The following is a 27634-nucleotide window of genomic DNA, read 5'->3' on the forward strand; positions in this document are numbered from 1 at the left end:
AATACAAAAAGTAAAAATGTATTTGGTACCCTCCACAAGACTCATGTTAATATTTAATCCAGCCTAAAAAAAAAATCTTATAGTGTCAAAATACTTACCTCAAAAGCAGTTCTTTGGATTTCCTGCCAAGTACTAGAATGATTTCAATTTTAAACAGGTGCAGTGCAGGGAAACAACTGAGATTAAAATTGACCCCATCTAGTTGTCAGGAAGAGATTTATGGACTACCCTACTTTTAATGGTTAAGATGGACAAATCCGATAATATGGTGGGGTTTGTCCATTTTTCCAAAAACAACCCCAAATTAGGAAATACTGCCCATTCCGGGATGGCCCATATAGTGTGCGTATTCTGCATGTCCCCGTTAGATATAATCAGACTAACAAGTAGAGAGCCACTGTCTACACGGATGACCTGACCATCTTGCATGATTAATTTACAGTGCAGACTGTGCAGTCGAACGAGCAAAGGAATAAAATACATCTTCTTAAGTTCTAGAGTATGCATGAGTGTATATCCTTACGATTCTATTCACTGCTATACAATTTCTTTAGGATGCTGTGGGGTGTTTATTTCAGTGGAGCGAGCAGAGCACCATTACTTTTCTATTCACATGTGTCACATGCTGTATGAACGCTGGACTGGCCTGGGCCAACCTTACCCCCCTGCACTTTCCAACACCAGATGTAGGTCGCAGAGTGCTGCAGGGGCTGCATGCAGGGTGTGTGTTTTGCGTGTGTGTCTGTGTGTGACTTTGGACGAGAGCCTGGTAGAGACTGATGATTGTAGTCTCCACCGAGGACATGGCCCCCAGCACACTGTCTCCATGGCTGTCACTTTGCATCATCCCAAACAGAGCGCACCGAGTCTGACAGGCTGCCAGATAGGCTGAGGGGATTGTCATGGCTCCTTTCACTACTGTCGCCGTTCTCTCGACTGTTTTTCATTGTGTGCGCTCGCCACCTCGCATAATGCGTTAACGACATGCTAATTAAAATGTAATGGACATTGGATGGGGTCACAAGTTGTACTTCCTTCAGGTAGGAAGGTGTCGCAACGTCCAAGATGAGGAAGGCAAAGCCACCACTTCACCTCATCGCACCTCTTTTGAGGAATGCACACAAACTTCCAGGTCATGCACGGCGGCTATGTCACAAGTCTGGATGGGAGAATCACCGCAAATTGAAAGAGCGCAAGCCAGGCACGTAAAAAAAAAAAAAAAAAAGCCTCACACCACAAAGCTGTAATAAATAAATTAGTAAAAATCACAGAAGCGATGGCTTTTAACTCAAGAATCAAGTCACTACTTTATTCATCACGATCCGTAGTGAGTAGCTTCAACAAGCTTGACAGACAGCACACATGAAGCCACATGCTTCATTTCATTGAAACAGTACACTTAGTTTTCAGTAAAATGTCTAATTGCATAATGGATGTGAGAACTCACACACATTAACGGGCCAAGTATTTTCCTATTGCTGTACTTGTTTAAATGTTCCTACTTCTTTTTAAATGAGTCAAATCTATGCCATAAACTCATGATGAAAACAAACATTCTTGACACTGAGAGACTGGTCAGATGTCAAAAAAGAAAGTAACAGGTACAGCATTGCTACATATACAAATAATGAAATCCTGATGATCGAGATCAATATCTGTCATAAGACTTATTGTAATGTGAGTCGCTTCCCTGATGGGAGTTTGACTGAGACCCACGATCATGCTCCCTATATCGGTCTTGGTGCTGCCTCTGATGCCTTCCTCTTCCAGGGTGATCACCCCTCCAACCTTGGCCTTCTCCCCAGCCACGACCTCCTTGACGGTCCTGGTACCTACAGGGAGCCAAACAAATCAACAATTGCTCTTTACAACTTGGAACTTGCATCCAACTATTTTTTTCTAAATCAGCAATGCAGGTAAAAACCTATGATCTTAATTTGAAAAAGTGCTGAATTGTTATATTGGAATCATTTAGAAAATTTACAGCTAACCATAATGATTATAATTTCACTGAAATATTTTTAACGAAGATGCCTTGATTTACAAGTTTAATTTGTTCCATAACTATACTTGGAACTCAAAATGTCGTATTGCAAATCATTGTTACAAATTGAAATGTGTGAATAGTGCTTTAAGAAGCATTACATTATGCCTTATAAAGAATTCATAAATAAAAAATAATCAAATATCAGCTGTATAGGACTGTGCAAGACTGGAATAAGTGTCAAACAAGATTATTAATGTACATCAATATCCAGTGTTTGGTTGTCCAAGGAAATCGTAATTGAATTTCTACATTTGCACTTTTATCTCGTACCTATGGTATATATTGGTATATTGACCAACTCTACCTTCTATCTCTTCCTTGATGGTTTCCTCCCCCACGACCTCTCCAGTCCTCCACGATAGGCGGCGGATCAGCTGGCCTGGTCACGTACTGCTGGTATTCTTGGTCCTCGGAAGAAAACCTGTGAGCGAACATCTCCTCGTAACTTCGAGGTTTTTCTGTAGTTTCGCTCATTCTGAAATGAATGAAACTCTGGTTAACATGAGGCAAAGGCGATTACTGTAAAAAAAGATATACGTATATACTTTTGGTGAAAGATCGTCTACATGTTTGATAATGAACTATTACAGAAGAAATAATCCAGGATACAAACGGTAAATTAATGCATATTGTTTGTGGAATAAATGCTTTAACCATGATTGTTTACAAGCGTTAGATTAAGCCTCTGGCTGTGTGCGCAATGTAGATAGCCTCAACAGCAAAGCTAGCATAACAACAAGGTGACAAAATACATCTTAATATTCGTCAAACCTGTTAACAGCAAATCAGTAACTAACAACCTAGTAGTTATTAGCAATACTTCCTGAAAACATACCTGAGTACACTACGAAACAGCACAGTACGGAGCCCTACGAGTCCACAACTCAAATAGTACGACGCTAAAAATGTCCTGACTGGAAACAAAAAAACGAATACCAAAGGTTCCGGATCACACGCACGTGCAATTATTTGACAGCGATCACCTGCAACTTGGATGAGGAAAAAGGTTACTTCCAAAGGAAATACGCAAAAAAAAAATTCGAAAGACGTCGAGTGACTAATGCCCATGGGTGGCACATATACCCTTGCATCTATTTATTTAAATAGTTCAAAGATTTTTTTCTCTGTTGGAAACTGACAAGCAGTCACTGGAAGTCATGTAAGTGCAAGAGAGAAGCAAACTAATCATGTCGTCGCCCGTTAAAGCATTAATTGTGAACATTGCATGTGTTTGATCAGCAAATTGTGCGTGTAGGGGGGGGGGGGGGGGGCGGAATTCTGCGCAACGCCACTCAATTCAATGCAAATCAACTTTATTTCGAGATTACTTTAAAATGTTGCTAGAACAAAATGATGTAAATACAAATAGAACAGAGTGAGGTTAAGGAAAGATATTTTATTTTAGGACAAAGTACAAAAAATGTAAGCTTATGTGTGCAAGTAATCATTCCTGCAGCGCCCCCAGTGGAAAAGGCGTACTCGCAATTCGGCACACACGGATTCACCTAGTATTCGCATTTTAAAAAACTAAACTAAAATAAAAATGTAGATTGTTCAGTCCTATCTTTCATTTATTTTTGAGGAACTGTGAAGTCAACCCCTACTATCTGGAGGTTACCCCTCCAAGAAAATGAATGCATCTGTTTGCATTTATATTGGTCGCAAATATTTTTAAAAGAAAGTATAAATAATAAAGTTATTACTCAAATACTTGAAAAGGTATTTGTTACTTTAACACTGGCTTTTCGAGCGCTATGTGCGCCCCCTCCCACCACCACCAAAAAAAGTGTGGGCGTGTGAGCAGGTGTAAACCGCTCCGTGTCGCTGCTGCTGCTGTTGCGTGTCGCGTGTAGAACTCAAGCCCACTCACTGGGGGGGAGGAGGAACAAAAGTCGGCCAGGTAAACGCCAACATTAACTCCACTAATTCCGCGATCATTTTGAAGAGAACAGCGAGGTGAACGTTTTCTATATTGTTTTATTTGAGGTTTTTTTTTTTATTTGGAGGTGACGAGGGTGAACACAGCAGGTGACAACTTGGTTAACAGGAGACAGAGCTTTGCGAAACCTCCAACACCACGAAAGAAACAAGTGCTCAGCGATTTTCTTCTACAAGCGACAACGTCACTTGTTCGAAGGGGAACAACATTAAACTCTGAAGATCGTGGACTTTGATTCGTGTTCGCCTCGCGCCACGGCATAGCGCACGCAGCCAACGAATCCGGAATATCTCCGCATTACAATGGGGTGAGTACGCTACAATCCAGATTTACTGTGACACTTGCTCCCATTTTCAAAATACCTTCCTTTCAATTTCCCTCATTGGTGTGAAGATAATGCACCAGGGCATGATCATTTTAGCAATTCCCTCACTTTACATCTGTGACCCCCAAATAACGAATACAATTGTTTCACCACTGAAGCAGAATTATAATGTCGATTTGCCAGAAATTCCGATAACACGTTACGTGCTTTGGGGGTAATTGTGTCATTCAGCTCTGCCCACGGGGAGTGCGTGCGTGTTGCAATTAAGTGTGGAGGTCGCTGTGGACACCCACGGTGCACTCGAGACTATTTTCGCTTATGCTGTCTCTGGACCAACAGCGCTCCAAATCGATACTGGCTATCAATTTGGATTTATACACATACATTATATTCGGAATTAACAGGTCAAGGTCTTGTATTAGTTGGCTTTGTCCTCTCAAGAGAGATAATTTAGTATACTTGCAGAATTACTCGCGTACAATAATAGAATGACTGGTTTACTAGTAATGGTTATTCCACTACTTGCGCTATTTCCCCGCTAGTATGCAATAAAACTTGACTGCTAAACTCATATGCTGCTCTAGTTAAGACTACTACGGACAACTAAGGTGACATGCGTTCTGCACTAGTAGTCTCCTGTACTCTGTTTGCATCACCAAAATTCCCGATTATCGCTTTTGCCTCACTAGTAGTTGTCCAACTAATGATAAAGTTATTGCTAGTTATTGTCCTTTTTGTCTTACTAGTGAAGACAGAGTGTACTAGTTAGTGCATGTACCCTAAGATGGATATCAATTAAATATGCACATTTGCATTTATTTGAGCCGACACGTTTGACATAGCAGCAAACCTGAGAGTTATGATTGATAAAACATTAACAAATGTTTGATATCTTATCTGTTTGAAAAAATCAGTTCTAAATCCAAACAAATCAGAAATCAACTGACATCCTGGAATGTGTCCAAATAGCAATGTTTATTGTCATTGGTCGTACTGTACTTTGGCATTGGTACAGAACTGCACTGTGTCTTACTGAGATGTTCCTAATGTTTTGACTGTGTAAGAGTACTGGTTATGGGCATGAATATAAATCCTTCCTTGAATTGAAAAAAAATAAATAAAATACAACAATACATAGAAGTGTGTTTTTCAAATGCCAGTAATGGGTTGCAATTGGGCAGTCAGAGTAAAATGCAGGGTTTCCTTCTGTGCAGGAAAAATCTGGCTTATTAGTACTTGATGTGGTGTATGTACTGTTAATATGTTGCTGAAATCTTTATTTAATCAAATTTGTCTTTATCCATACAATATATTTTATTGTTCTACATTTCAATGCAAATGTTCCATATCATTGAAAATCGAAAGATAACTCCTCTCAAAAAGGATGTACACTCTTTTTTTTTTTTTAGCTCTAACATCATCAGTATATCGGTTGCATTTAATAAAAAAAAATTACCGTGATAGTTTCTGGGTGAATATACTATAACATCCCAAAAGATTTATCGTGACAGGCCAACCAATAACTAATGTAAATAAATACAGTACACTGGCTAAAATGAAGGGCACGTTTGGAAATGGGCTCCGAGCATGCACTAAAAACAGAATGCTGCGTCCAAGTGAATTTCCAAATGCTGCCTAGCCACCGTGAAACCGAGTTGGCTTCTCTACCATCACGTTCAGCGAGTTTTCTGGGGAAACCCTGAAAGAGACCGAGTCTGATTCCAGTAATGTCAAGGGAATGCTGCACGACCTGTTTTCCCAGAGCACACATATTTTCCAAAGCGAGTCCCACAGTCGTGACTCCTTCTCTTGAGGTCTGTGTACTCACCCAAATGCTTTGAAATGTCATCCACAGTGCTGTCATGAAACTGCCCCCTATAGATCTGCAGCTGAGTGAGTGTCTCAGCTCATGTCGCCAACATAGTGACGCCGCGCTCGCCTACGTTCACTCACTGCCGGCATGTCGTTGATACCTCAATACGTCTGGTCAGGCCAAACTATTTCTTTACATTCTTTAGAACCACAATTCAATGTCAAGGACAATATGAATGCAAAATCTCTATCTTAAAAAATGGACAGAAAACCATCATGTAGTTAATGTGTGAGTGTGTAGGAGATAGATAGATAGATAGATAGATAGATAGATAGATAGATAGATAGATAGATAGATGCCATCAGCATTTGCAGTTTTGGTAGTTATATAATTCTCTTGCCCGTGGCTCATCAATTGACATTGGAGCAGCAAGAGATCTTTCCCTGATGAGAACCTCTAGAACAGGCGTTCACGCGTAAGCCAGGGAAAAGTTATCTAGTGGGCTGCAGTGGAACTGAGCCTGAACATAAGCTTTATTTAGCCGTTGCGTCAGAGCGATAAAGCTTTAACCATACCAATTTCACTTTTTTACCAATCTTCAAAGACATCAAGATTTTGAAGCTCAACCAGAAGCTCAAACAGCCACTGAACTGCAGTCAAGGATAGAAAGATGCTAATTTTGCAATGCTGCTCCGATGTCAGTTTGGCAAGCCTTGGGCAAGGGGTAGGCTTGCAAAACTGCATAGCCTAAACTGTTCAAAGTTGTTGATCTCACATCTTTAGGAATGATACCTGAAATGAAATAGATAGTGTAAATAAGTGATAGTGGTTTATGTAGCGTCACCACTGTATTTTTTTTCTATTCCTCTTTTCTTATTTTTTGGTTGTCAGTGTTTTGCCCCTTTGGCCCGTTTGTTACTAAATGTGGTTATAGATTAACAATCGCAGACGTCATGTGACCTTTTGCTGCCCTCCTGACCTTGACACATTAGTATTGATTTGATCCCCATGTGTAATTTACAATTCAGTGTCACTTGTCAGTAAAGTAAAAAAATTTAATCACACAATCAGATTCAAGACAGGAGAGATTTATACATCTTGATGATGAGAGCGTAACGTTGAAAATACATCTGAAGTACCTTTCAGTTGGACACTTTTACTGCCTTGTATTCGGGAATAAACCTTAGCTATTCCTTTGACAGGCACCCACAGAAATGCAAGCCGCATATTGCTATTTAAAGTAAGTCCTGCTGGGAGCAGCGCTAACACAGGGATAGATGATAATCTGGCTGGCTAGAGACTGACATCGAAAGGCTAAACACTCATTGATTAGTCGCACACGTGACGTGGCACTGGGTCTCACGCTACCGCGCCAGGAGAGCAGACTATAATCCTAATCTCAGTACGCCTTCTCTGTCTGGTCAGTAAGCAACCCGAGAAGGTGTAGAAGGAAAGTGGCTGCACCGCTTAGTGTTAAGGAATCATGGGCAAATGAAAGAAGACAGGCTGAAGGCGGATTGGAAGTCTCTTTGCCAGATGGTTGAGGCCTGGGAGGCCATCTGCTGCCATGCTGTGCCACACTGGAGACTTCTCACGTCCTCTTGCGTAGAGATTAAGATGGCCTCTGTGACCCACTGCCTTCGTTGCTGTTGTGGGGGATCACTGTGCTTGATGGTTGGAAAAACTGAGCCTTCTCTCTTGCTTGATGAGCTGATTCACGCACTGAAGAGTGAATCAAGGTGAAATAAAGTTAAATAAAACTAAGAATTTGGTTCTTGTGGTTATTGCAGCTTTTTAAATACACTGTTGTCACTCAAATGAAGATCAAATCACATTTTATAATCAATTTATGCAGAAATCCAGATCATTCAAAAGGGTTTGCATACTTTTTTTTTAAAAAAACCAATGACTTTCTCAAATTAGTTATTTTATCTTCCACTGACATATTTTGGAGGCATTCTGCGTTTATTATGCATGTGTCATAATGAAGAAAATATTGTTTAGCAGCAGCAGTAAGTACAGAAGAAGAACAGTTTGTAACTCAGTGCTGGAAAAAAAACATATCCATTGATGTGTGACCAACATCTGCCCATGCAAATTCATCCAATTTGTCAGAGGTCACAGTTCTAACATGGGCCTGTATCGTCATCTCGGATGTTCTCAGTGGAGTCTCGCTTTTGTCTGGCGTTTACAGTGCAAACTTGACTTGTGCCTCAGCAGGTGGTTCACTAGAATGTTCTCGAGCGCACGTCCAAACCACCAACTCCTCACTGAGACAATCAGCTTTGTTTTGCGCCGGCAGGTTTGAAACGACGTCAACGTTGTCTCCCTGACGTATCGCACGCTCATTCACACCAATGTGCATTTGAGGTTCTTGCCTCCAAGCACGAGCACAGTTTATTCCTCCCATGTTGATGTTGCTAAAATCATATCTTGGCTGACCCATTTTGCTTGTGTGTATGCGTCGCAGGTATTGTCATGGTGTTCTCTCGCGGCATTAATCTGAATAATACTGCGTTACGTCGTAAAAGAAGCAACACGCAAAGCCCAATGCACGTTGGAGATGTTAAAAAAAACAATTACTAACGCTGGTTTGACATTGTTTTTGATTGAGCTAGTACCTTCAGTACAATGAAACTTGGATGGCCATCAATCATTTTCCTGCTTGTGGCACATTTATCTTCGAAACTCAATTGTGGAGCAAACACTGCTCAGTCCTCTTGATTGAATTACAGATGTTACTGTAGGAAGTAAGATGGAAAACAGATTTTGTGGGCATGAATGCACCCCCCACATATGGCTTCACCAATGTGCCTTTGAGCTGTTAGAAAGTACATTACGGGCTAACGCAAATGCGTTCCCTTGAGACCACACACCCACCTGTAAATTATTTAATGCATCAGATGGAGTGGGGTAAGCATGTCGCAGTTAACTAGATGAGGAACTGCTGCCATTAGGTCACAAATGTAGTCTTGCCAAGATAAATAGCTAGCCATACCGTAGCATTGAGTTGGATTTTTCTTTCTTTCTGGTGGTTCTTCCTTCCTGCATCTGTGCAAAGCTGGTGTACTGATGCATGCAGTGACAGCTGTGGACACCTACTGTGTCCCTGCTCTGGACATAGTCAGCTTTTATATTGATAGTGTCACAAAATGTTTAACTATCCTCAGCATCCTGATCTAAGTTGGTGGATTTTCAACTCAAGTTTATGATTTATAAATATGTGCGGTATTTCCTGCAAGAGAAAACTCTTGCTGCTAGGCTAGCCAAGTGCACTGTAATTTGCTCAACTTGGGAGAAAACCTCGGAAATATGTTTCTTGGGTTAATGCGAGACGCCCAGTGCAAATGCTTGCCTTTACGTGCTCTCATGAATGACAAATAACCAGTCAAGTGTGTTCCTCAATCCGCATCTCTGTCAAGTTCATCCCAAACCGTAGTGAGGAAAAGCATCATCCAACATGGATGGATAAATATTTCCTCTCCCTCACCTCTAAAATGACAACTATACTTCCTCTTTTAATCCAGTAAAATCAATCAAGCTAATGCTTTTTATCGCAGCAAAGCAGATCACTGCAATCAGCCGACAGTTGTGTGAGTGCACCCATGTGTTCGCCATTGACCTATTACTCCTGCTTCCCTGCCAGTGTGAGCTGGTTCTGACTTTGTCACAGTAAAGGTCAGCGTACACGCGCACAGGCAAAGCAGCATCAGTGATCCGTTGAACAGGTTTCCTTGTTTTAAATCAGATAAGCAATGACATTAGTCTTAAACAGGGGGACTGCGCATTGATTTCTGTGAGAACGATAATCCCGTGGAAGTTATTAGCTCATGAATTTCAGTTCCTCCTTGTCGGACAATTTTTTTTGAACTGGCAGTAATGCTCCAATGCAGCGAATACTTCTGCTAAACATCACCAGAACTTCTTATCAGGGTTGATTTGAATGTGAATGAAGGCTGTCACAAGCATGTCAACAAATATGACAAAATCACTATACATCCAAAACACACAAGCAGGCAGAGCTGAGTGTGAACTGTGAACACAACTGTTAACATTCAGCTGATCTTTGCGATGAATCTCTTTTGGGTCTCTCTTTAAATGGTGATGGTATTGAATTTGCATGCCGAAATAGTAACCATCTATACTCCTTTGCAAGGATATGCAAATTGTGCATTTTTTTGCCGCTTTTTGAAGTGGGAAAAGGAAAGAATGACACCTTACTGGCCATCAAGTGAGTCATGTACAGGTTAGAGAGCAGGATGATTCAATTGCAAACTGCACATTTGTTGGAATGTCAAGATGAGCTGCTTTAGCTTATTTTAACGGTTTCTCTCTTCTTTTTTTTTTTTTTATATCTATCCTTCGGGTTCAACTGACAGCCGTCACCTCGTGGCTCGCCATGTTTTTAAATATCCACATATATTTCCATTTTCAACAGCATTTTAAACAGCCTCTCCCAGGCTCTCAAAATCCCAATACATATTGTTCCAAACCTTTTTTTCAATTCACATATTAAAGGTATTTTTTGTTTAATTTGAGCTGAAACAGTTTACAGAGCTTGCCGATAAGCTGATCATTTGAATCGGGCGCGTTGGAGGAGAGCGACATCGAAAACATGCAACACAGCGGCCCTCAGGGGCGAGAGTTTGACGGGACGACCATAAGTACGATATGACCTGTGATGAAAAAAAATGAAATCCCTTTGCCAGACAATCGATGTGATGATACACATGTGATATGTGGACACACTATGTCACCTCATAGAGGAGATTGTTTCTTGATGTGCGAATAGCTTTGAGTTGCCATGAGGATTTTTTTTTTTGCTGGTGTTACATTATCAGCCTGCCTCTGTCTCTCTGGATTTCTGGTGGAGGAGCCTGCAGGTATCATTATTCTGTTTAACTGTATCCGGCTAACTTTTTAAAGGGGTGCCTCTCAATCAGTACAAAGCTATGTCAGTAGTCACTGTTCTGTGATGGTACTCACAATTGTCCCTCTCCTCTGTCCCAACCCCTCAGGGAGCAGCCAATCTACACCACCAGGGCCCATGTCTTCCAAATTGACCCAAGCACCAAGAAGAACTGGGTCCCTGCCAGCAAACAGGCCGTCACTGTCTCCTATTTTTACGACAGCACACGCAACAGCTACCGCATCATCAGCGTAGATGGAACCAAGGTATGAGTGTGCTCTGGAATGAATAGATGTGGTGAGAAACGTGTTGCTGTTAAGAGATGAGAGAAGATGTATAGGTCAAATATGCATCACCAGATATTGAGAAATATCCAGATATAAAGCCCTAGAGTGAAAACTCTTCCAGTTTCAATTGGAATCAGGTTCAGATTTATACACCTGGATCGTGAGCAAATCAATTGTTGTTGGATATCATAACACATTTCGTCAAAATGTGTTGATGGCTTTTTGTGATCGGTCCCTGTTATGAAAATGATCCACACTTTGGTTCCGCATCGAGATGGAGGTCATAATCAAACAATGAGCAATTCATTTCTTAGCTTCTTTTTAATCATACAATTTTATCAAAATCCTACAAAACACAATTTGGCAAAAGGGAGCTCTTGAGTTTATTTAACCATTTTGAGCAGGAACGAGGAGTTTCAGGTCAAGTTTTGAATGTAGTATTTATATTTTAGCAAAACAATTTTTTTTTCTGTAATTTATTTCAAGCATGCATAGAAATAGGATTATAGTATTTTATGGTAACGTTTATGGAAAATAAAATGAGTTCAGTTTATATTTCCATTCAAAAGGGCAATACCTTTGGGATAAAATCTAAACGCTTACAGACATACGACCGCTAACAATTTGCATAAAATGTGTATTTATCCATGTATCAGATCGTTAAAATTGGGCAAATTAATGTTTTACATAAATAGATTGCATTATTGTGGAACACATTTGAGGTTAGCATGCTGGCATGGCTCCTGACAAAAATTATTTGTTCACCCCAGATCTAGAAGGTACAAAACCTCCCACGTGTAATTTAATGTTAGGCTTTCCATTTCAGCATGGAACAGTGGCACTTGTCTGTCACACAATTTAAACTCAACTTCATTAATGTTTAAATAATACTTAGCTCCTCCAATAACATGTCACATGGCAAGTCTGACCTAAAAACGCTTACCTGTAATTGATAGCAGAGCGTCAATATTGGCATTGCGGGTACTAATAATAGACACCAAATATTTATATCCACACTACCACCGTTCCTCAGCTTGGTGAAAGTATAGATTATGTTTCCATGGCGATAAGCGCCTCCTCTTCTCATGAATAGCTGCGAATATTGTCATGCGATGGATTTTTATCCTTTTGATTACGTGTGAGTGATTGTCAAGACACTGTAAGAATGCAGTTGTTTGGATTTTGCTCCACTATTTGGGTTACAAAGCCTGCCTGAAGCTTTGGGAAGAAATATTATGTGTATATGTGCAATTCTTGCACAGCAAGGATCTTATCATTGGGAAGAGATGATATGTTTTTCACAATAATTTTCAGGTGAAAATTGCTTTAGCGAGATGATAAGTTATTGGCGTGTTTTTGCAAAGCATTGTTTAGTCAAGTGACTCCCACTGCTTGAAGCCAGCGAGGCAACACTCATCAGGTTATGTCATCACGCAGTACTGACAGCAGATAACTGGCGACTCTCAGACCACACTGGCTTATTTTTATCCCACAGGCGCATGTGTTAAGAAAAGACTTCATTTGTATACAAAAAAGAACCGATAGCTTTCATCGTTACTTTTATGTTTTCTTCTGTACTTCCCCCAAGGTCAGACCTCCTTTCTGCGCTCTCCCACTCATGCTTCCTTTTTGTCCTCTCCCTAACGTTAACTAACAGAGTTAATGACACTTCCACAGGCAACTGCAGTAGGCAAATCGAATTTGCTTAATAAACATCCATCCATTACAATTATCCTATTGGGCAATTTACCGTGATGTCACACGGACGTCAGGGTAGAAAAAGACAAAGCGTTCTTGGATGTTGTCACTCGTGAACAAACACCTTTGTCATTTGACCAAGGCAGAGACATTGAAAAAGTAGACTCAATGGCATGAATGAATGAATTTCCTCTTGGGGTGTGGTGTGGAAAGTCTCAGTCTCTCGCTCTCGCTCTCGCTCTCGCTCTCTCTCTCTCTCTCGCTCGCTCTCTCTCTCTCTCTCTCTCTCTCTCTCTCTCTCTCTCTCTCTCTCTCTCTCTCGCATTCACTCAAACCCACTTCAAACTTCACACTTAAAATTTAGACCCGATCATGGAGATTTGGTTTCCAGTTGGTCCCTTTAGAAATGGCGATGCTGTCACTAGATAGGCTCACGATCTAGAATTATTTATGACGCCCACTTACCTTATCATCCACACCCACGGGTTCTGCTAGATAGACCTTTGGGTATGTATCTATCTGGTGGCGCAACCCCAAACACAAAGACGTTATTGTTGTTGTTTCTGTTCAAGTCACGAGTATTTTGTCATGCAAAAGCAGCCTTCAGAATATTTAGAAATATCTGTGTGTTTAGTTTAGTTTGCACACTCCTTTTGAATAAGCCAGGTCTGTCGAGAACAAGTTTTTGCTGCTCTATGCACTAACCATGACATAATGTCACCTTATATTGGTTCACTGGGAGAATCAGTCAGCTCACTGAAGATGACAGCGCAAAGTAGAAATGCATTCCAAGCACTTCTTGCCCTGATGTGTACTACTCAAATAAAATGACCACAGCATTATTATACAGTTTGCTTTCGGTAGCCAATTTATTCAATGACATCTTCCGGGGCACGCATTTGAAATTGTGTGTTGGGCCCCAGTTTGGTTAGTGGTGGCTCTGACCCAAATGAGAATAAGTGGTCTAGAAATTGGATGCATGGATTTTGAGCAAATTCCATTCCATATTAATATTAACTCTAGATAGGTAGACATCGCATCTACAATATTACCTAATGACTGCTTATTCTGCCAACTCCCAACCTACGTAATCAGACAAGGATCTCGTTTTCCATAGGGGGTAACTCAAGCAGGCTCGTAGTTTGAAACGGACCCTCAGGTTACTGGCCAACAGCATTTTAATTTGTACTTCCTGTTGCACTTGATACAAGCCTGGCTGTCCACCCCCACAGCTGCTCATGTCACTCCACTCCCCCTCCCTCTGTCATACTCTCCCACTCGCTTGATTACAGTCTTGCATGCACATTCATACCACCTACAGCACCCTTAATGGCTATTATGATCAGACAAAGTGGACAAAAACAAATGCAATATTTTTCTGCATGATTGAATTAGGCTTTGTGCTCTTTTTGTATGCTTCATAAGAATCGCACCCTGCTGGAAACATCCTCAAATTCTCACTTACTTTATGTACAGACTGGTGTGCGTATATCTGGCCAGTAAAGGAAAGACAGAGACGGAGTGAGGGACAAGCATTTGCTCAAGTGCAACTTGGCAGTTCTCGGGAAGCAGACTGGCATCTCTTTGGGAATTGATCCCAGTTATCAAATTTCAGTCTTAAGGTTTCAGACTTGCAACCACAATCCTAAATTATGAACTGTCCTATTGCCTTCCAATGGACGGTAATGCCAGAAAAACAAACTTCAAATATATTCGTGTATTACAAATTAGAGCAGGGATCGGCATTAAAGTTTGGCCCTGCCTACAAATAGTAATTACACTCTCAAAATTTGGTTAGGGTCAGTGAAGCGATGTTGATATGTCACATGCTGGAAGAAAGGTACATTACATTTTAAGCTTACCGGCTTCTGTTCTGATGAGTTCTGGCATTTGTAGCAAAAGAAGACGTATATTTTTATTTTCCTCAATGTCACGTCCGGTTCATGTCACTGTCTGTTTGTCCCCCCTCAGAAATGCGTTCACCAGACTTGATCATCTGTTTTTTTAGGTTAAAGATTTGGGGGTATTTGAATTTGTGGGGGTTTGTCTTTTGTGGATTTCTAGTTGTTGTTTTTTTTTTGTTTTTTGTTTTTTACAATAACTCAATATCTTGCAGTCACCCAGTTTTCCACTTTGGGAATTAAAGTTTCATATCTCATTGTCATCTTCAAACAAATGTTAGAAAGCTCACTCAGCTTTTGGGATGAAGTGATGTTCAGGATTTTTTTGGGAGTGCTGTGTCTCCGTTGAGAAAATGGGGTCATCTTTGTTTTCAAAATTAGATGAACCTTGTAGAATACAGCCTGAATTCTTAGTTAGTCTTTAGGCTTTGTGTGTGTCAGTGTATTTGTAGCTTCAGAAAAGGTGAAGAGGTACATTTCGAGTTGTTGAAAAGGACACACATCTGTCAGATTTGAATTCTCAAATGCGGTGTTCACATCCAGGTTGCTATGAAACAAGGACTGCCCAGTAATTTAGCTGTCTTCAGTGTCTCCTAATCGTTGGGATAAGTGGCTCATTCTAGTCAGGCACATTTGGGTTGATGTGAATGCTTTCTAGTGAATGCTTTTGTCAACATGCAAAGCACCGTACAAGTCACATTCAGGTCGCATTTTAAGTAGGAGGTCTACTATTGTGGCATTGTGCACTTGGGTGCAGTTCTGCACAGCGGACGGCAGCTGATTTACTGCATCTCCGCAACAGGTGACGGCACTCTAGCGAATGGGCGAATGTCATTTGACAAGCTCTTTGTGGGTCAGCAGTTATCACTGCGGTGTGCCCACATCTGGGTAACGCTCTTTTGTAGGTCAAACATGAATTGCTCAATTAACATATTAACGGTTAATGTTTCATCGGAGGAGGTTTGGCACAAACTCATGGCTAATGTTGAGTAAAATTAATATAAAGTGTTTGCAAATGCTACTATTCTAACTCCAACTTGCTCCGGATGTGTATATGACTGAGCTGCTCAATTGGAGAACTCATGGCGGCAGAGCAACTTGGGGGTTATTTGGGGGGAGTCACTCTTTAAGGATAATCGGACTTTCAAGTGAAATTTGAGGATAAACCTAAAATGCTCTTCCACCTTGGTAGGTGAGCTTAATTTGACCTTCACTAAACTTTTGAATTTACGTGTACAACCTTTGATAGCATTTGTACATTTTGCCCTTTTGCTGTTCTATAACAAAAACCTGAATGGCAAAATTCACAGATGACGTTCGAACTATGAATAGACCAAAAATATTTCCTGGTTCAATTAAAGTCCTCTTCCTCGTGCTGTTGACATGACGTCATGAGACTAAGACGCCTAACAATCAACAGTGTGGGTGTTAGTGTTACTGCATGTGTGTGTGTGCGTGTATCAATAAAATAAAGTCTAGTGACATTTTTCCCCCAAATCGCAGCCTTTGCATTTAGAAAATTGCATTGCAATATCGATTAGAATTCGATTAATTGAACAGCTTTACGTAATGTCTAATTTTTGAGAGTAGCATGTATTGAAGTTAATTTCAACACAAGAGTTCAAAGGTTGGGAGGAGTACAAAAAAAATTTAAGTTCAACCTGAAAATGGACACCTAAAAGCCAAACAACTTTTTGTGAGTTGCGTATATACAAACTATTGTCATCATTTGAGCACACTGGCGGTCTTATCTGTTGACAAATTGTAAGTTGAGCTCTTGCAACTCATTAGTATAGTTGTGTCTTCACCGGCGGTTTTATGTGTCTTGTTTTCCCTAGGTCATCATCAACAGCACCATCACACCCAACATGATGTTCACAAAGACGTCACAGAAGTTTGGCCAGTGGGCTGATAGCAGGGCCAACACTGTGTTTGGCTTGGGCTTCAGCTCAGAGCAGCAACTTGCTAAGGTAGGCGTGTTCAGCATTACACACAGTTGATGTATGATTTAATGTACAGTAAAATCATTCCTAATAATTTTCAGATTTCCACTAAGCATTGCAGTCTAGGTCTAGAACGGGTGATCTGTCATATTATCTCCTAAAGGGTGTGTAGGCGGGACAGCAACATTGTATTAATTATGTAGAAAGTGTGACATTATACCAGCATAACACAATGGATGCATTCAGCAAAGAGGAGGCAGGTGTCACGGTAAACAATGGCGGAAGTCCCGCATTTTAGATTTTTGTTGGCATATGTTTGATTATTATGACAAGATAGATGAGCTTTGTTGTAGAAAATATGTTTTAAACCAACCAGGTCTGATTCTGTACTCATCACAACTTGGAGGACATCAATGCAAAAATGACAAGCTTGAACTGCATGGTTAAAAGCTGGCTTAAATTGTCAGTCTTGCTCATCGCTATGCATTTACTCCAGCTCATTCCTGTCATTTGCAGTTTGCAGAGAAGTTCCAGGAAGTCAAAGAGGCAGCCAAAATCGCAAGAGACAAATCCCAGGAGAAGGTGGAGGTGCTGAGCAATCACTCCCCGGTAACCTATCACTCATCAGACTGCAATTCTGGATCGGAACAAGTCTTGTATAATCACATACAACCATTACTGTGAGAGTAGCACAACTGTATGTACAATTTTGTTCAAAATCATAATCAATTGTCGCAGAGATACAGTGAGACCCAAATTGAAACACAACTTTTAGTGCAGAGATCTTCTGGCCCGCCGAATCATCCAATCTGGCCCCTGACTAGATTCCATGACTATAAAGGTCAAAGAGAAAATATCGTGTGGTCCACACTAAAGCAACTGAAAACAGAATAGTATTATTTATCTTTATTGAAAATGCATAGCAAAGTTTATCATGTACTAACTTCAGGTATACTGCCTTATGAGCTTGGTCAAGAAAGGAGTTGTACCACTGTATCAGCAGCGGTGTTGGACAGAGTTGACTTATCATGATTGTTTACAGTATTTTGCCAAAGGATTGACCAATTTCACAGTCAGTGCTGGATTTTTGAGAAGCCATCAAACTTGTGAAAGCTTCAGGCCACATAGTCCATTCATGTAAAAGGGCCTGAAACATCAAATATCCCCCAGCAGGAGTCTGGGCGTGAAACCCCATCAACAAACCAGGCTTCCAGCATCAATGGCACAGATGACGAGAAAATCTTTCACGTGGGACCAGAGGCTGTCCTGCTGAAGAATGATAATGATCTGCTCAAGAGCACCGTCGAACAGAGGTAAAGCATCCTATAAGGATGTTTGATTTGCTCTTTCAAATCATTTTCATTTTTGATTAAGTCTATTTTCAAATTTTGAACCATGGTTTGGCTTCCTTTTTGATTCAAGTTATTTGCCACTTCCAGCTGGGGCTACAATATGGAAAAAATATGAATCATTTTGGGATCATTATTAATAAACATGATTATGTATATTCAATGACCAAAATTCAACTTTTAGTATATCTTGAAATAACCACAACAAAATAAATCACTAACAAAGTAAAATAGTTACTAATTAAAATAATAATAATAAAAAAACAACAACAAAAAATAGCAGCTGTTTCTGCTGCACTGAAAAAAAAAAGTATATACACCTTTTAAAAATATGACTTTGTTTGTCTCAAGTAATATTTCTCATTTATATTTGTGGCTGAATGTATTTTTTACTTTAATGTAAATTTACAGTAGGGCACCAAAATTAAATGCATCACCAGTGGAGGTGAGCGTTTTACTGAAGTTGGCTGCTACGTCAATAACATTTGTTAGCTCCATCATTGTCAGTCCGTGTTCTTTTCAAGCCGAATAAAACTAAGTCAGTCCGTCATTACTATTTTAAGCGCTTCAGTCGGTCTGGCAATCGTCAGTGTGCCATTTATATGTACCGAACTGGCAGTTACAAATCCCGCGTACTGATTATATCTAATGTTTTGAGTTTCACAGTGTTCTGAAAATTGTCTCTTTACTGCTGCTGGGATTATCGCACATGCACATTAATGATCTGATCTACTCTGAGGGGTGAGACTGCTCCAGTTGGCCATTTAGCTTCATTAACCCAATACAATATCATCGCATAAAACAGCAGATGTTGTTCCAGATGAGATTCAAATGACCCCAGAACATTGTAGTCAACTTGAACAACAGTGACTGTTTTTTTTTTTTAGTCACGGTTTATTTAGTTAGCAACACAGAATAAATCAGACGTGCAACTAATCACGTTTCATGCCACGTCTGGCAACACCGAGTCTTTCGTATGACATTTTATCATGCAAGTATTTATAATTATTTCAAATATCCTTGATTATGGTGTAATGTGTGCTTGCATTGCTTGTTTTCTTGCGTTTCACATTGCTTCTCCTAGCCTCAAGAAGGTTTTCAGACTTATCGGAGAATTGAGACGTGCAATGTCTTAGAACGCACTTGTTTCATGTTAAAAATTGCAGGATAAACCTAATATGCACTATAATCTTTATAGATAATCCTAATTAGCTCTTTGGGCGGGGGTTCCAACTTGATACACCTTTGAAGTACATATTTCCATGTCTCATCTAAACATCTCCAGATAACAGCATGTGCATTTAGGCTTGCAGTCATTATTGGAATGATTTTCTTGAATTCTGCGTCACCTCGGTGGGCACAAGCTCCAAGTATTTCAACACTAGCCTGTCTAAATGTTCGCTCCTTTAATAACGCTCCTCTTGGAACCGTCTCGTGTCTGACAGTAACACCAACGCCAAGAAGTGGGAAACCGAGCTGCAGACGCTAAGAGAGAATAACGCCAGGCTTGTGGACGCGCTGCAGGAATCCTCGGCTAATGTAGAGAGCTGGAAGAAACAACTCAGTGCCTGCAAGGAGGAGAGTGACACGCTCAGGGAGAAGGTAATGCGCTTTTTGCATGTCGAAACAAAAGTCTGCACAAATACTTTGACCCATTTTTGGTCTGCCTAGCTTGACATGAAAAACACTTTTTTGGGGGTGATCATTTTTCATACCTCAAGGGGGAATTTACTTTACACTTAGCTTTATATATTTAGCTGCACACTACACAAAGAAGCAGAGCACATATGCGGACATGTCCTATAAAAAGAGATGTCAGTGAGTTCAGACAGGGGGCAACGATGAGCACCAAATGTGCAACCAAACAGTAAAATGTTATCTTGCCTTATTGCGAACATATGATTGGAAAGGCCTTAGACAGGCTAATTGAAATTAGCATAGATGCTGCAGTCGTTATAAACTTCCAAACAACTGCTACTTAACACACATAAAGTATCAACACATACAAACGGAGTGAACAAAGTCACCCAGGCATGTATTCTCACTGCTCTGTGGGATCAAACTTCAAAATAAGCCTAGAAGCTTCATTGGGGACCTTCTAGGCCTTTTCTTTTTGCCCGCATCTCATTACGCTGCATCTCTTCTAGTGGAGTGCAGTGCTATCCGCCAAACTTCTCAAAATTTTGTCCATGGGTAAACTCTGGCTACGTATCGCCGACTATCACGGGTGTACAAGTTCTTCACGTCTTCCCTTGCTCGTGTGTGTTTAGATTGCAGAGCTGGAGGTTCAGTGTAATGAGGCCAGTCAGGAGAAGCAGAGCAATGCGCAACTGAGCGTGCGTGTGCGGGAGCTGGAGGCCGAGCTGCACGACAAAGAGCAGGTGAGACGTGGGTCGTGTTTGTCGTGACCAAAACAGAGAGCGTCTGTCCCCCGGGAGGTGATTATACGTAGCATTGATTTGTTGGGAGGTGGCAAGTGCTGTTTTGGGAATTTGCTCTCGTCTGGATTACCCTGCCCAAACCTGAGAATCAGTCTTAATTTGTCATCTTGTATTCTGTGGTTTTTTTTTTTGTTTTGTTCCAATTCTCAGTTTTTAAGCATAAGTGCAAATTTCCTTTTTTAATAAAAAAGGTTTTGACTGATGGGATTTTTGGGCCGATGCTGATTCCAGTATTTGGCAAAATACAGAAATACTTAATTGATTTGACTATTTGTTTTACTTTAACATGGGAGAAAAAAAAAACATACAAAATCAGATTTTTGGGGGGGAGGGGAGTCAGTGTTTATATGTCATATTCTGTAACGTGTCAATGTTGGCTGATTTTCAAAGGGCTAAAATGATAAAACTGATTGACTAATAAATTGACAGGACTTCATTACAAATGGTGGAACATTAAAATTTCAATTATTTTTAACGAAGAATAGTGATTTGATACACAGTAAAAACAAATTAAGTTTCGGGTTTAGTGACAGAATGAGTTTTTGAATTAAATGGGTAGCACATAAATAAAGCATATGAAGCTACTGACGTTGTCTAATCATAACAGCATGGGATTTGGGTGTAATTAGCATAAACAGCATTGTATTCTGGAGCAAACCAGCAAAGTGTTCTGCTCATCCTAATTGTGCTATTATTTCTAATGAGAAAGAGCCCTGTGAGGACACGGTCTTTTGGCCTTTGCTCTTGGCCTGCAATAATGTACGTAACTCCCAGCAAAAAGAGATACTTGCATTCATATTTGCTTCATTATACCAAAACTGGCTGCTTTCAAACAGAAAGCAAAATTAATAATTCTTGTGTTTCATGTTGTTCAAATTGTGACATCATGAGACCAAGAATAACGACTCTTTCAGGGAGAAGTGGCCCTCAACATAGTGTCATTACCTTGTTGCAAAAGAGATACTATCAAGTAGCAAGACTGGAACAGTCACAGAGTGGCTTAGAATGGATTGAACACCTGTTGTGAATTCCGCCATTCATCTTTTTGTTAGACAAGTTGGTCAAAGAGCACTAAAACAATGAATAACTAGACATGTGTATTCAAAAGTTTAGGTCAAATCATTTTCACCTTTAAAGGCATCGTTTAGGTTCACCTTGAAATTGCACCAAAACGTTTTTGTATATTGGAGTTTATTATGATGAAAGGATCATTGACCAGCAAGAGTCTGCAGTGTTTCCATTCATTACGCTCCAACCCTGACCCTGCGGCCTGCATATGAAATCACAGTGAGCGAGCAGATGGCCCACAAAGGCTCATCTGCCCAGTGACTCATTTCTCCTAGAAACACATGCACGCACAAGCGCATACGCACACACAGTTTGTCCTGAGGAGGTGGGCACGCGCTGGCCAGTCACAAAGTAGAAGAAGAAGAACCAAAGTGCCGCAGGTGATGACTAATGCCAGGTTATCATTAATATTATGAAGTGTTTCTCACAAAGCAGCAAGGCAAAGAGGTTTCAGGGCAAAAATTGAAAAAACACAAATGGCACACACTCAGAACTGAATCTTTTATATTTATTCTGTACTTTTACTCGACATTCGCTGGTCACAAAACCTGAAGTACACCTACACACTCAAATGGGGTCTAATATGACCCTGGCAGGGACATATTAATTTAACAATATTTTTTTCACTTGTAGTAAGGACTACATGGCATTAGATTCAGAAAGTTTGTCATTTTTCATTGACTCTGATTGTGCTTCAAACAAACTGTACAAAAAAAATAGAAAGGCGACACTTTTTTTGCAAGACTTTTCCCAAGGCTGATTTCTCTCAATTATTGTTCATAATTCACCTTTCCTTTGCTGCGATAACCCATTCGCATCATAGGTGTGGTTTGTGCTGATAAAATGATTATTGCACAGATATGCCTTTAGCTGACCACAATAAAAATACCCCCATCTTCCATTAGCTCTGCACTAAACATGTCTTTTTTTCCCCCCTCCTAACCAGGAGCTGGAAAATTTAAGGAAGCAAGCAGAGATAATCCCTCAACTCATGTCAGAGTGTGAGAGCATCACTTCCAAACTGCAGGTAAAAAAAAGAACCCCTCTCAGGTTGATTTTGATCATTTACAGCGGTGTGCATGTGAAGGCAGCTTACGGTATGCTTTTGGATCGACACTACTAACGTCATGCGCCGAGGTTGACGAGTGCTTTCTATTCATCCCGGCCTTAAGGCTGGTGATTCGACATTCCTGTCAGGAGTCTCTCTCTCACACACACACACACACGTTGACTGTCTGTATCTATTTTTAAAGGATTATTCCCAGCCCAACGATGTGTGGATTACCACCTTTTTAGATGCTTACTTTCTGCTAGATCTCAACAGTGTAGAAACAAAAAAGTGGTTGTGTTGCCACAATTTGTAGAATGTTGGGTTTTTTTTTTTTAGGTTAACTTTGCGTGTGGATGTCTTATCTTAGGCGTTGGCTGCTTCCATAAAGCCCCGCCCATTTGTCTTCTCAACAAAGGGGCGCCTGTCCATCAGACTATGTGAAACCAGAAATGCGAGAGTGCACAGGTGGTAGGTGTTTGAGAGCCAGCTGTTACATCACAGCATCTTATATGCTCCAAGTCAAAGTTTGAAATAATCTCGAGAGGCCCAGCGTGCTTTAATGCCTATTTGGCCAGGCGGGGAGCAAGATAAAAGCAACAATGACATGCCTGGAGTTCCTCAACTGGCTGGTTTGTTTGTCAAAGCAGCGAGCTGGATGAACAACAACAAAGAGTTTGAGCCTTCTCCTCCACTTGAATGGCTCCTAAAATGGCAGCAGCATTTTTTTCCCTCTAATGCTTATCTAGCACTGAATAGAGCTGAACAATTAATTGGACTCAAATCAAAATCACAGTGGAGTCGACTGCAATTTTCAAACTGAAAAGGCTACAATCTGGAGAGCGGAAAAAAACTGCCTCGTTTTAGTTGGTTGATACGCTTTATTATTATTGTTTTTATATAGTATGCATGCACACTTAGACAGAAATGTTGATATAGCGCTAATAAAGTAAAAAATATTAAAAATACATTTAAAAAATCAGAAATGTTTCATTTTTGGAACAATGAATGGTGCAATCCAAAACTGATGAAACGTGTCCACGGAGTTCACCTTGGATGTTTTTCAGGGCTCTTTTGTTTGCATTCATATTGTCCGTCTCTTATGTTTGTCATAATTCCTCCTGCAACCACGTCCAAAGAAGTTGGTACCAGTCAATAATATGCGTGCCTGCAGTCACAGGAACATCATGCAGCTTGGAGGTGGTCTTGTTGCCTTTTCATAAATGTTCTTTGCACCCCTACACCTAAATGCAGCATTCTGAAATATATTGCATTTGTGGAACATGAATTACTCCCCTATTTTCTGGGGTTGATTATGTGACATTCCGAAGCTGAGCTGGATAAAAAAAAAAGTGAATTTTGCTGCCTAACTTTTTACTTGACTTTCCCTTTAACATGCTTGTCCATTGTTTTCTTTCTATTCTCCTGAGACAACTATCCTCCACTTACTGTGGTCCACATTTATTAAAATTTTGAAGACACCCGTGGGGGAGTTTAAAGCACACCTTGATTGAAAATGTCATTGTCAAATCATTTTTAAGATTTACTAGGAGTAACACTAGATTGCAACTTTCTTCTTCTACTCTTTAATGGGGTGTTTCTTAATGCGAGGACCCACACTGCCTCCAAGTGGCAAGGTAGCATACAGCATCAACAGCTCTCCAAACAAAGGCAGTGTTTGAAATACTGACACTAGCATTGTTACAGTACAGATTATTTTTGTGCTGGTGTTTATTAAATTTACATGGGAAGAGGATCTTAAAGTATAACATATTAATTTATATTACATATCAAATGGCAGTCACTATATAACGGGGGGATTCAATTATATTATTTTCAAAACGGTTCAGTCCTAAAGCTGAATTTACCACTTATTTTTTTCTCCTCCAAACTGTGTGGCTGTTCGAGAAAGATATATGAGTGATAATGAGTGCATCATTCTCTCCTCTACTTAAATGTGACACTGGCGTGCAGATAAAGTTTCAGGAGTCAGCTGGACCTATTTAGCACTCCTATTTTAAACTCCTCCCTTCACTGGTATCTTTGGCATTAAAGTGTTGCCTGACAGTCTGGGCCGCCCGCTTCACCTTCCCCTCGCAGCACTCATAAACACATCACTGCAAAATGCTACAGTAAGCTTTTTTTAATTTGCACAAGTTGTGGGGCTATCCTTTTTGTGTGAATGCTCAAGAGCATTTATACACATGTACAATAGGTTATCTCCCACACACAAAAAAATATATGCCTATCAACACTCTTCATGTGTTTTTCCACCGTTTGTGTTCCAATAGTTTTTTTTTTTTTGTTTTTTTTTAGAAAACTGCAACAATGGATGCTACCTGTTAGCAAGGCTGAACTTGGTTCTGACTCTAAAACATATTTCATTGCATTTTCATTCATCTGAATAGGAGCCATGACCCCGGTTCAGTCACGGAACAAATTCAATTGGCAAACCGAAGTTCCACTTTTGTTCTTTCTTAATGTGATCAATTAATTATTGGAGCAAGTGTTTAAAGGGATACTGTCTGTGCTGATCCAAGTGTGACCTTGATATGTTATTCCCCGCTCTGCCCAGACTGCAGAGACAAAGAACAGAGAGCTTGAGGGAAGGATCGACGTTCTTCACTTGGATGTGGACGACAGTCGTCAGAAGCAAGGCAACATCAAGGGCGAGCTGAAGAAGTTGATGGACACCCTGGACATCAAGCTGGACGAGCTGCACGAGTTCCGACGAGGCCTGTCGCGGCTGGGCATCGACAACTGAGACCGTCGGGCTGCCGTTGACATCTTCAGGGCACAAACTACGTGGCGCTAAATCTCGCTCAAAAGTCACATCCACTTGGAGATACTATGAACATACTCGGAGGAGGAGCAGCATGCTCCAATCCATGACTTTACCTTTTGTGTGCAAGCCAATTAAGAGTCATACTTTGGAGCTTATGTTTGTGGGGGTGATCTGGTGGTGGGCCGGCTGATGCTGGGCGTTTTATAAGGGCTACAAGTAACAACACACGAGGGGAATCCTGCTGAGCGTCACTCGAGTAATAATTAGTGTTATCCTGAGGCCCCGCCCCCTCACGGCACAGTCAATAGGTTCCATCTCAGGTGTGTCACTTTGTACTGGCATGACACGCACCCGCGAGACTAATGGCCGTGACACTAAGTGCCTCCAGGGGATCTGTTTTGGTGAAATCCTCCTGGCGAGGAGAAACGGCCTCATGTGAAAAGCATCTTGCTAAACAAACTCGGATGTATGGAAAGCCGTTTGAGCATTTAGTGCATAGACTTGCTAGCTACCTTTAGTTCCAGGCACTACTACTAAACAACACGTTCTTGTAAAAAAAAAAAAAATGCCGATAATGACAAAAATCGTGAAGTGCTGGCTGTCAACTAAAAGAATTTTGTTTATTGAAAGATTGCTCAAACGGCATCATCCGTTTATCAATACTCACGATATCCAGCTTCAGGTCCGATTGTACGGGTAGATACAGTACACGGTCCTTAAGCTGGATGCCAAGTCAAATGTCAAAGAGACGTGTACTGCAACTTCCCTCTAAAGAGTCCTTCTGTTGTCCAGCATTTCCAGACGGGTACAAGTGATGTCTCCATAGCTCTCCACACCAACCAAGTCATCCAAAATGAATAGAAGCCAATTTCTCAGTCACTTTCAAGGACCTGTTTTGTGAGTGTGCAATAGTATTTGGGGTTGGTTTGTACAACGCTGTTAATGTGCTTCCTCAAGTTTCTTTTTTTTGTGTGTCGGTGGTGATTTTGTGAGGCAAGGGGACGTGGTGCTGCTACACGGGAGAACAGTGTGAACAATAACACTACTACTGAGGGACTTGTGACTTTTGTTTGACATAATTTATTTGGGTGCCTCTCTCCTATGTGTTTCTTCAGCAAAATCAATCAATATGTACAATACTATAGGAAATATACCAAACCTGTCTTCTATCAGAGCTGATTTGTACAATATTCTATTTTTAAATATTTAAAAAAATAATATATTTACTTGCATCTCTGTTATAAAATTGGGATTTATCCATCTGTGTAATACCAAACATAGCAAAATGACCTTTTGTTTTGAACCAAATAACTCTTGTAAACACCTGTGGCTTCTCTTCACTGTACAATACAACTCACTGAAGAAGAAAAAAAAAAGAAGTTTAATTACAATACTGTGTGTATGAGAGAGAAAGCGAGACTGTGACATATTTATACAGTGCTTACCCACTTAGAGTACCATCCAGTATCAGGTTTAGGTCACAACTCTTCTGAAGTACTTGATACAGTGTATTTTTAATTACCAAAATCATGTTTTTGGTGTTTCTGCAAACTGGAACTAGGAGCTATTGATAGTCTTAAATTTCCAAACATACTCTTAGGAGAAAGATGAAGCAACCAACCCATGTCGTCTGTTGAATTGTTGCAATTACTAATTAACTTAATCAGGACCAGCTAAAAAAAAAAAAAAAAAAAAGCCCCCAAAAGGCTAAATTCTGTTTGAAATTTCACATTCCTGGTGAAAATAGATCTGATGTGCCTCTGACAGGTGGCCTCACGTGTGGTAAGCACTGCACACCACTTTGAAATAACCAAGTGACAGTGAAATATTTCTGGTGGCAATAAAGGAGGCTGCTCATCTATGTACAGCAGGAAACCAAGATGTAATCTCAGCACACGTAGAAGCACGACAATTGAGCAGATATTTACCATCAGTTTTCTTATGTCAGACGAAAAAAAAAAAAAAAAAAAAACAGCCACAAAATTGCCTGTTTGCAGGATGGAAAAACCCCAGTGAGGAAATATCTGCAGTGGAGGATGGGATGACAGGTTGCCTTGGCAACTTGATCCCACTCACTGCAC

General features: G+C 40.5%; 2 protein-coding genes across 6 annotated transcripts; one reads left to right on the forward strand and one right to left on the reverse strand.

Moving 5' to 3' along the window:
- Nucleotides 1-1277: 1277 nt before the first annotated feature.
- Nucleotides 1278-3036, reverse strand: LOC148400464 (RNA guanine-N7 methyltransferase activating subunit). The gene is made up of 3 exons (XM_088371323.1): nt 2883-3036; nt 2352-2522; nt 1278-1832 (listed from the first exon to the last, which is right to left on the reverse strand). Exons 2-3 carry the CDS (start codon nt 2519-2521, stop codon nt 1649-1651), a joined length of 354 nt encoding a protein of 117 aa, XP_088227449.1. The 5' UTR covers nt 2522; nt 2883-3036; the 3' UTR covers nt 1278-1648.
- On the forward strand, nt 2987-27432 carry homer2 (homer scaffold protein 2). 5 transcript variants are annotated; one of them, XM_088371320.1, is made up of 10 exons: nt 2988-3206; nt 4054-4293; nt 11143-11299; nt 16758-16889; nt 17379-17471; nt 18033-18175; nt 19657-19813; nt 20482-20592; nt 22667-22747; nt 25344-27432. In XM_088371320.1, exons 2-10 carry the CDS (start codon nt 4289-4291, stop codon nt 25530-25532), a joined length of 1068 nt encoding a protein of 355 aa, XP_088227446.1. In that variant the 5' UTR covers nt 2988-3206; nt 4054-4288; the 3' UTR covers nt 25533-27432. The 5 variants fall into 5 exon arrangements, with proteins under 5 accessions (XP_088227448.1, XP_088227446.1, XP_088227445.1 ...); XM_088371319.1 differs by lacking the exon at nt 2988-3206 and adding an exon at nt 3806-3947; XM_088371322.1 differs by lacking the exon at nt 4054-4293 and having other exon boundaries at nt 2987-3206.
- Nucleotides 27433-27634: the final 202 nt, after the last annotated feature.

The sequence above is a fragment of the Syngnathus floridae genome, chromosome 3, assembly GCF_059516105.1.
Source record: "Syngnathus floridae isolate MCC-2025c chromosome 3, RoL_Sflo_1.0, whole genome shotgun sequence".
NCBI classification, from domain to species: Eukaryota; Metazoa; Chordata; class Actinopteri; order Syngnathiformes; family Syngnathidae; genus Syngnathus; species Syngnathus floridae.

Coding starts and splice junctions, on each gene's coding strand:
- LOC148400464 (XM_088371323.1), bottom strand. CDS start 2,521: ATGAGCGAAACTACAGAAAAACCTCGAAGTTACGAGGAGATGTTCGCT. Junction 1,833..2,351: donor CATCAAGGAAGAGATAGAAG/GTAGAGTTGGTC, acceptor GGCTCCCTGTAG/GTACCAGGACCGTCAAGGAG.
- homer2 (XM_088371320.1), top strand. Junction 17,472..18,032: donor TGCTGAGCAATCACTCCCCG/GTAACCTATCAC, acceptor AATATCCCCCAG/CAGGAGTCTGGGCGTGAAAC. Junction 19,814..20,481: donor GTGACACGCTCAGGGAGAAG/GTAATGCGCTTT, acceptor GTGTGTGTTTAG/ATTGCAGAGCTGGAGGTTCA.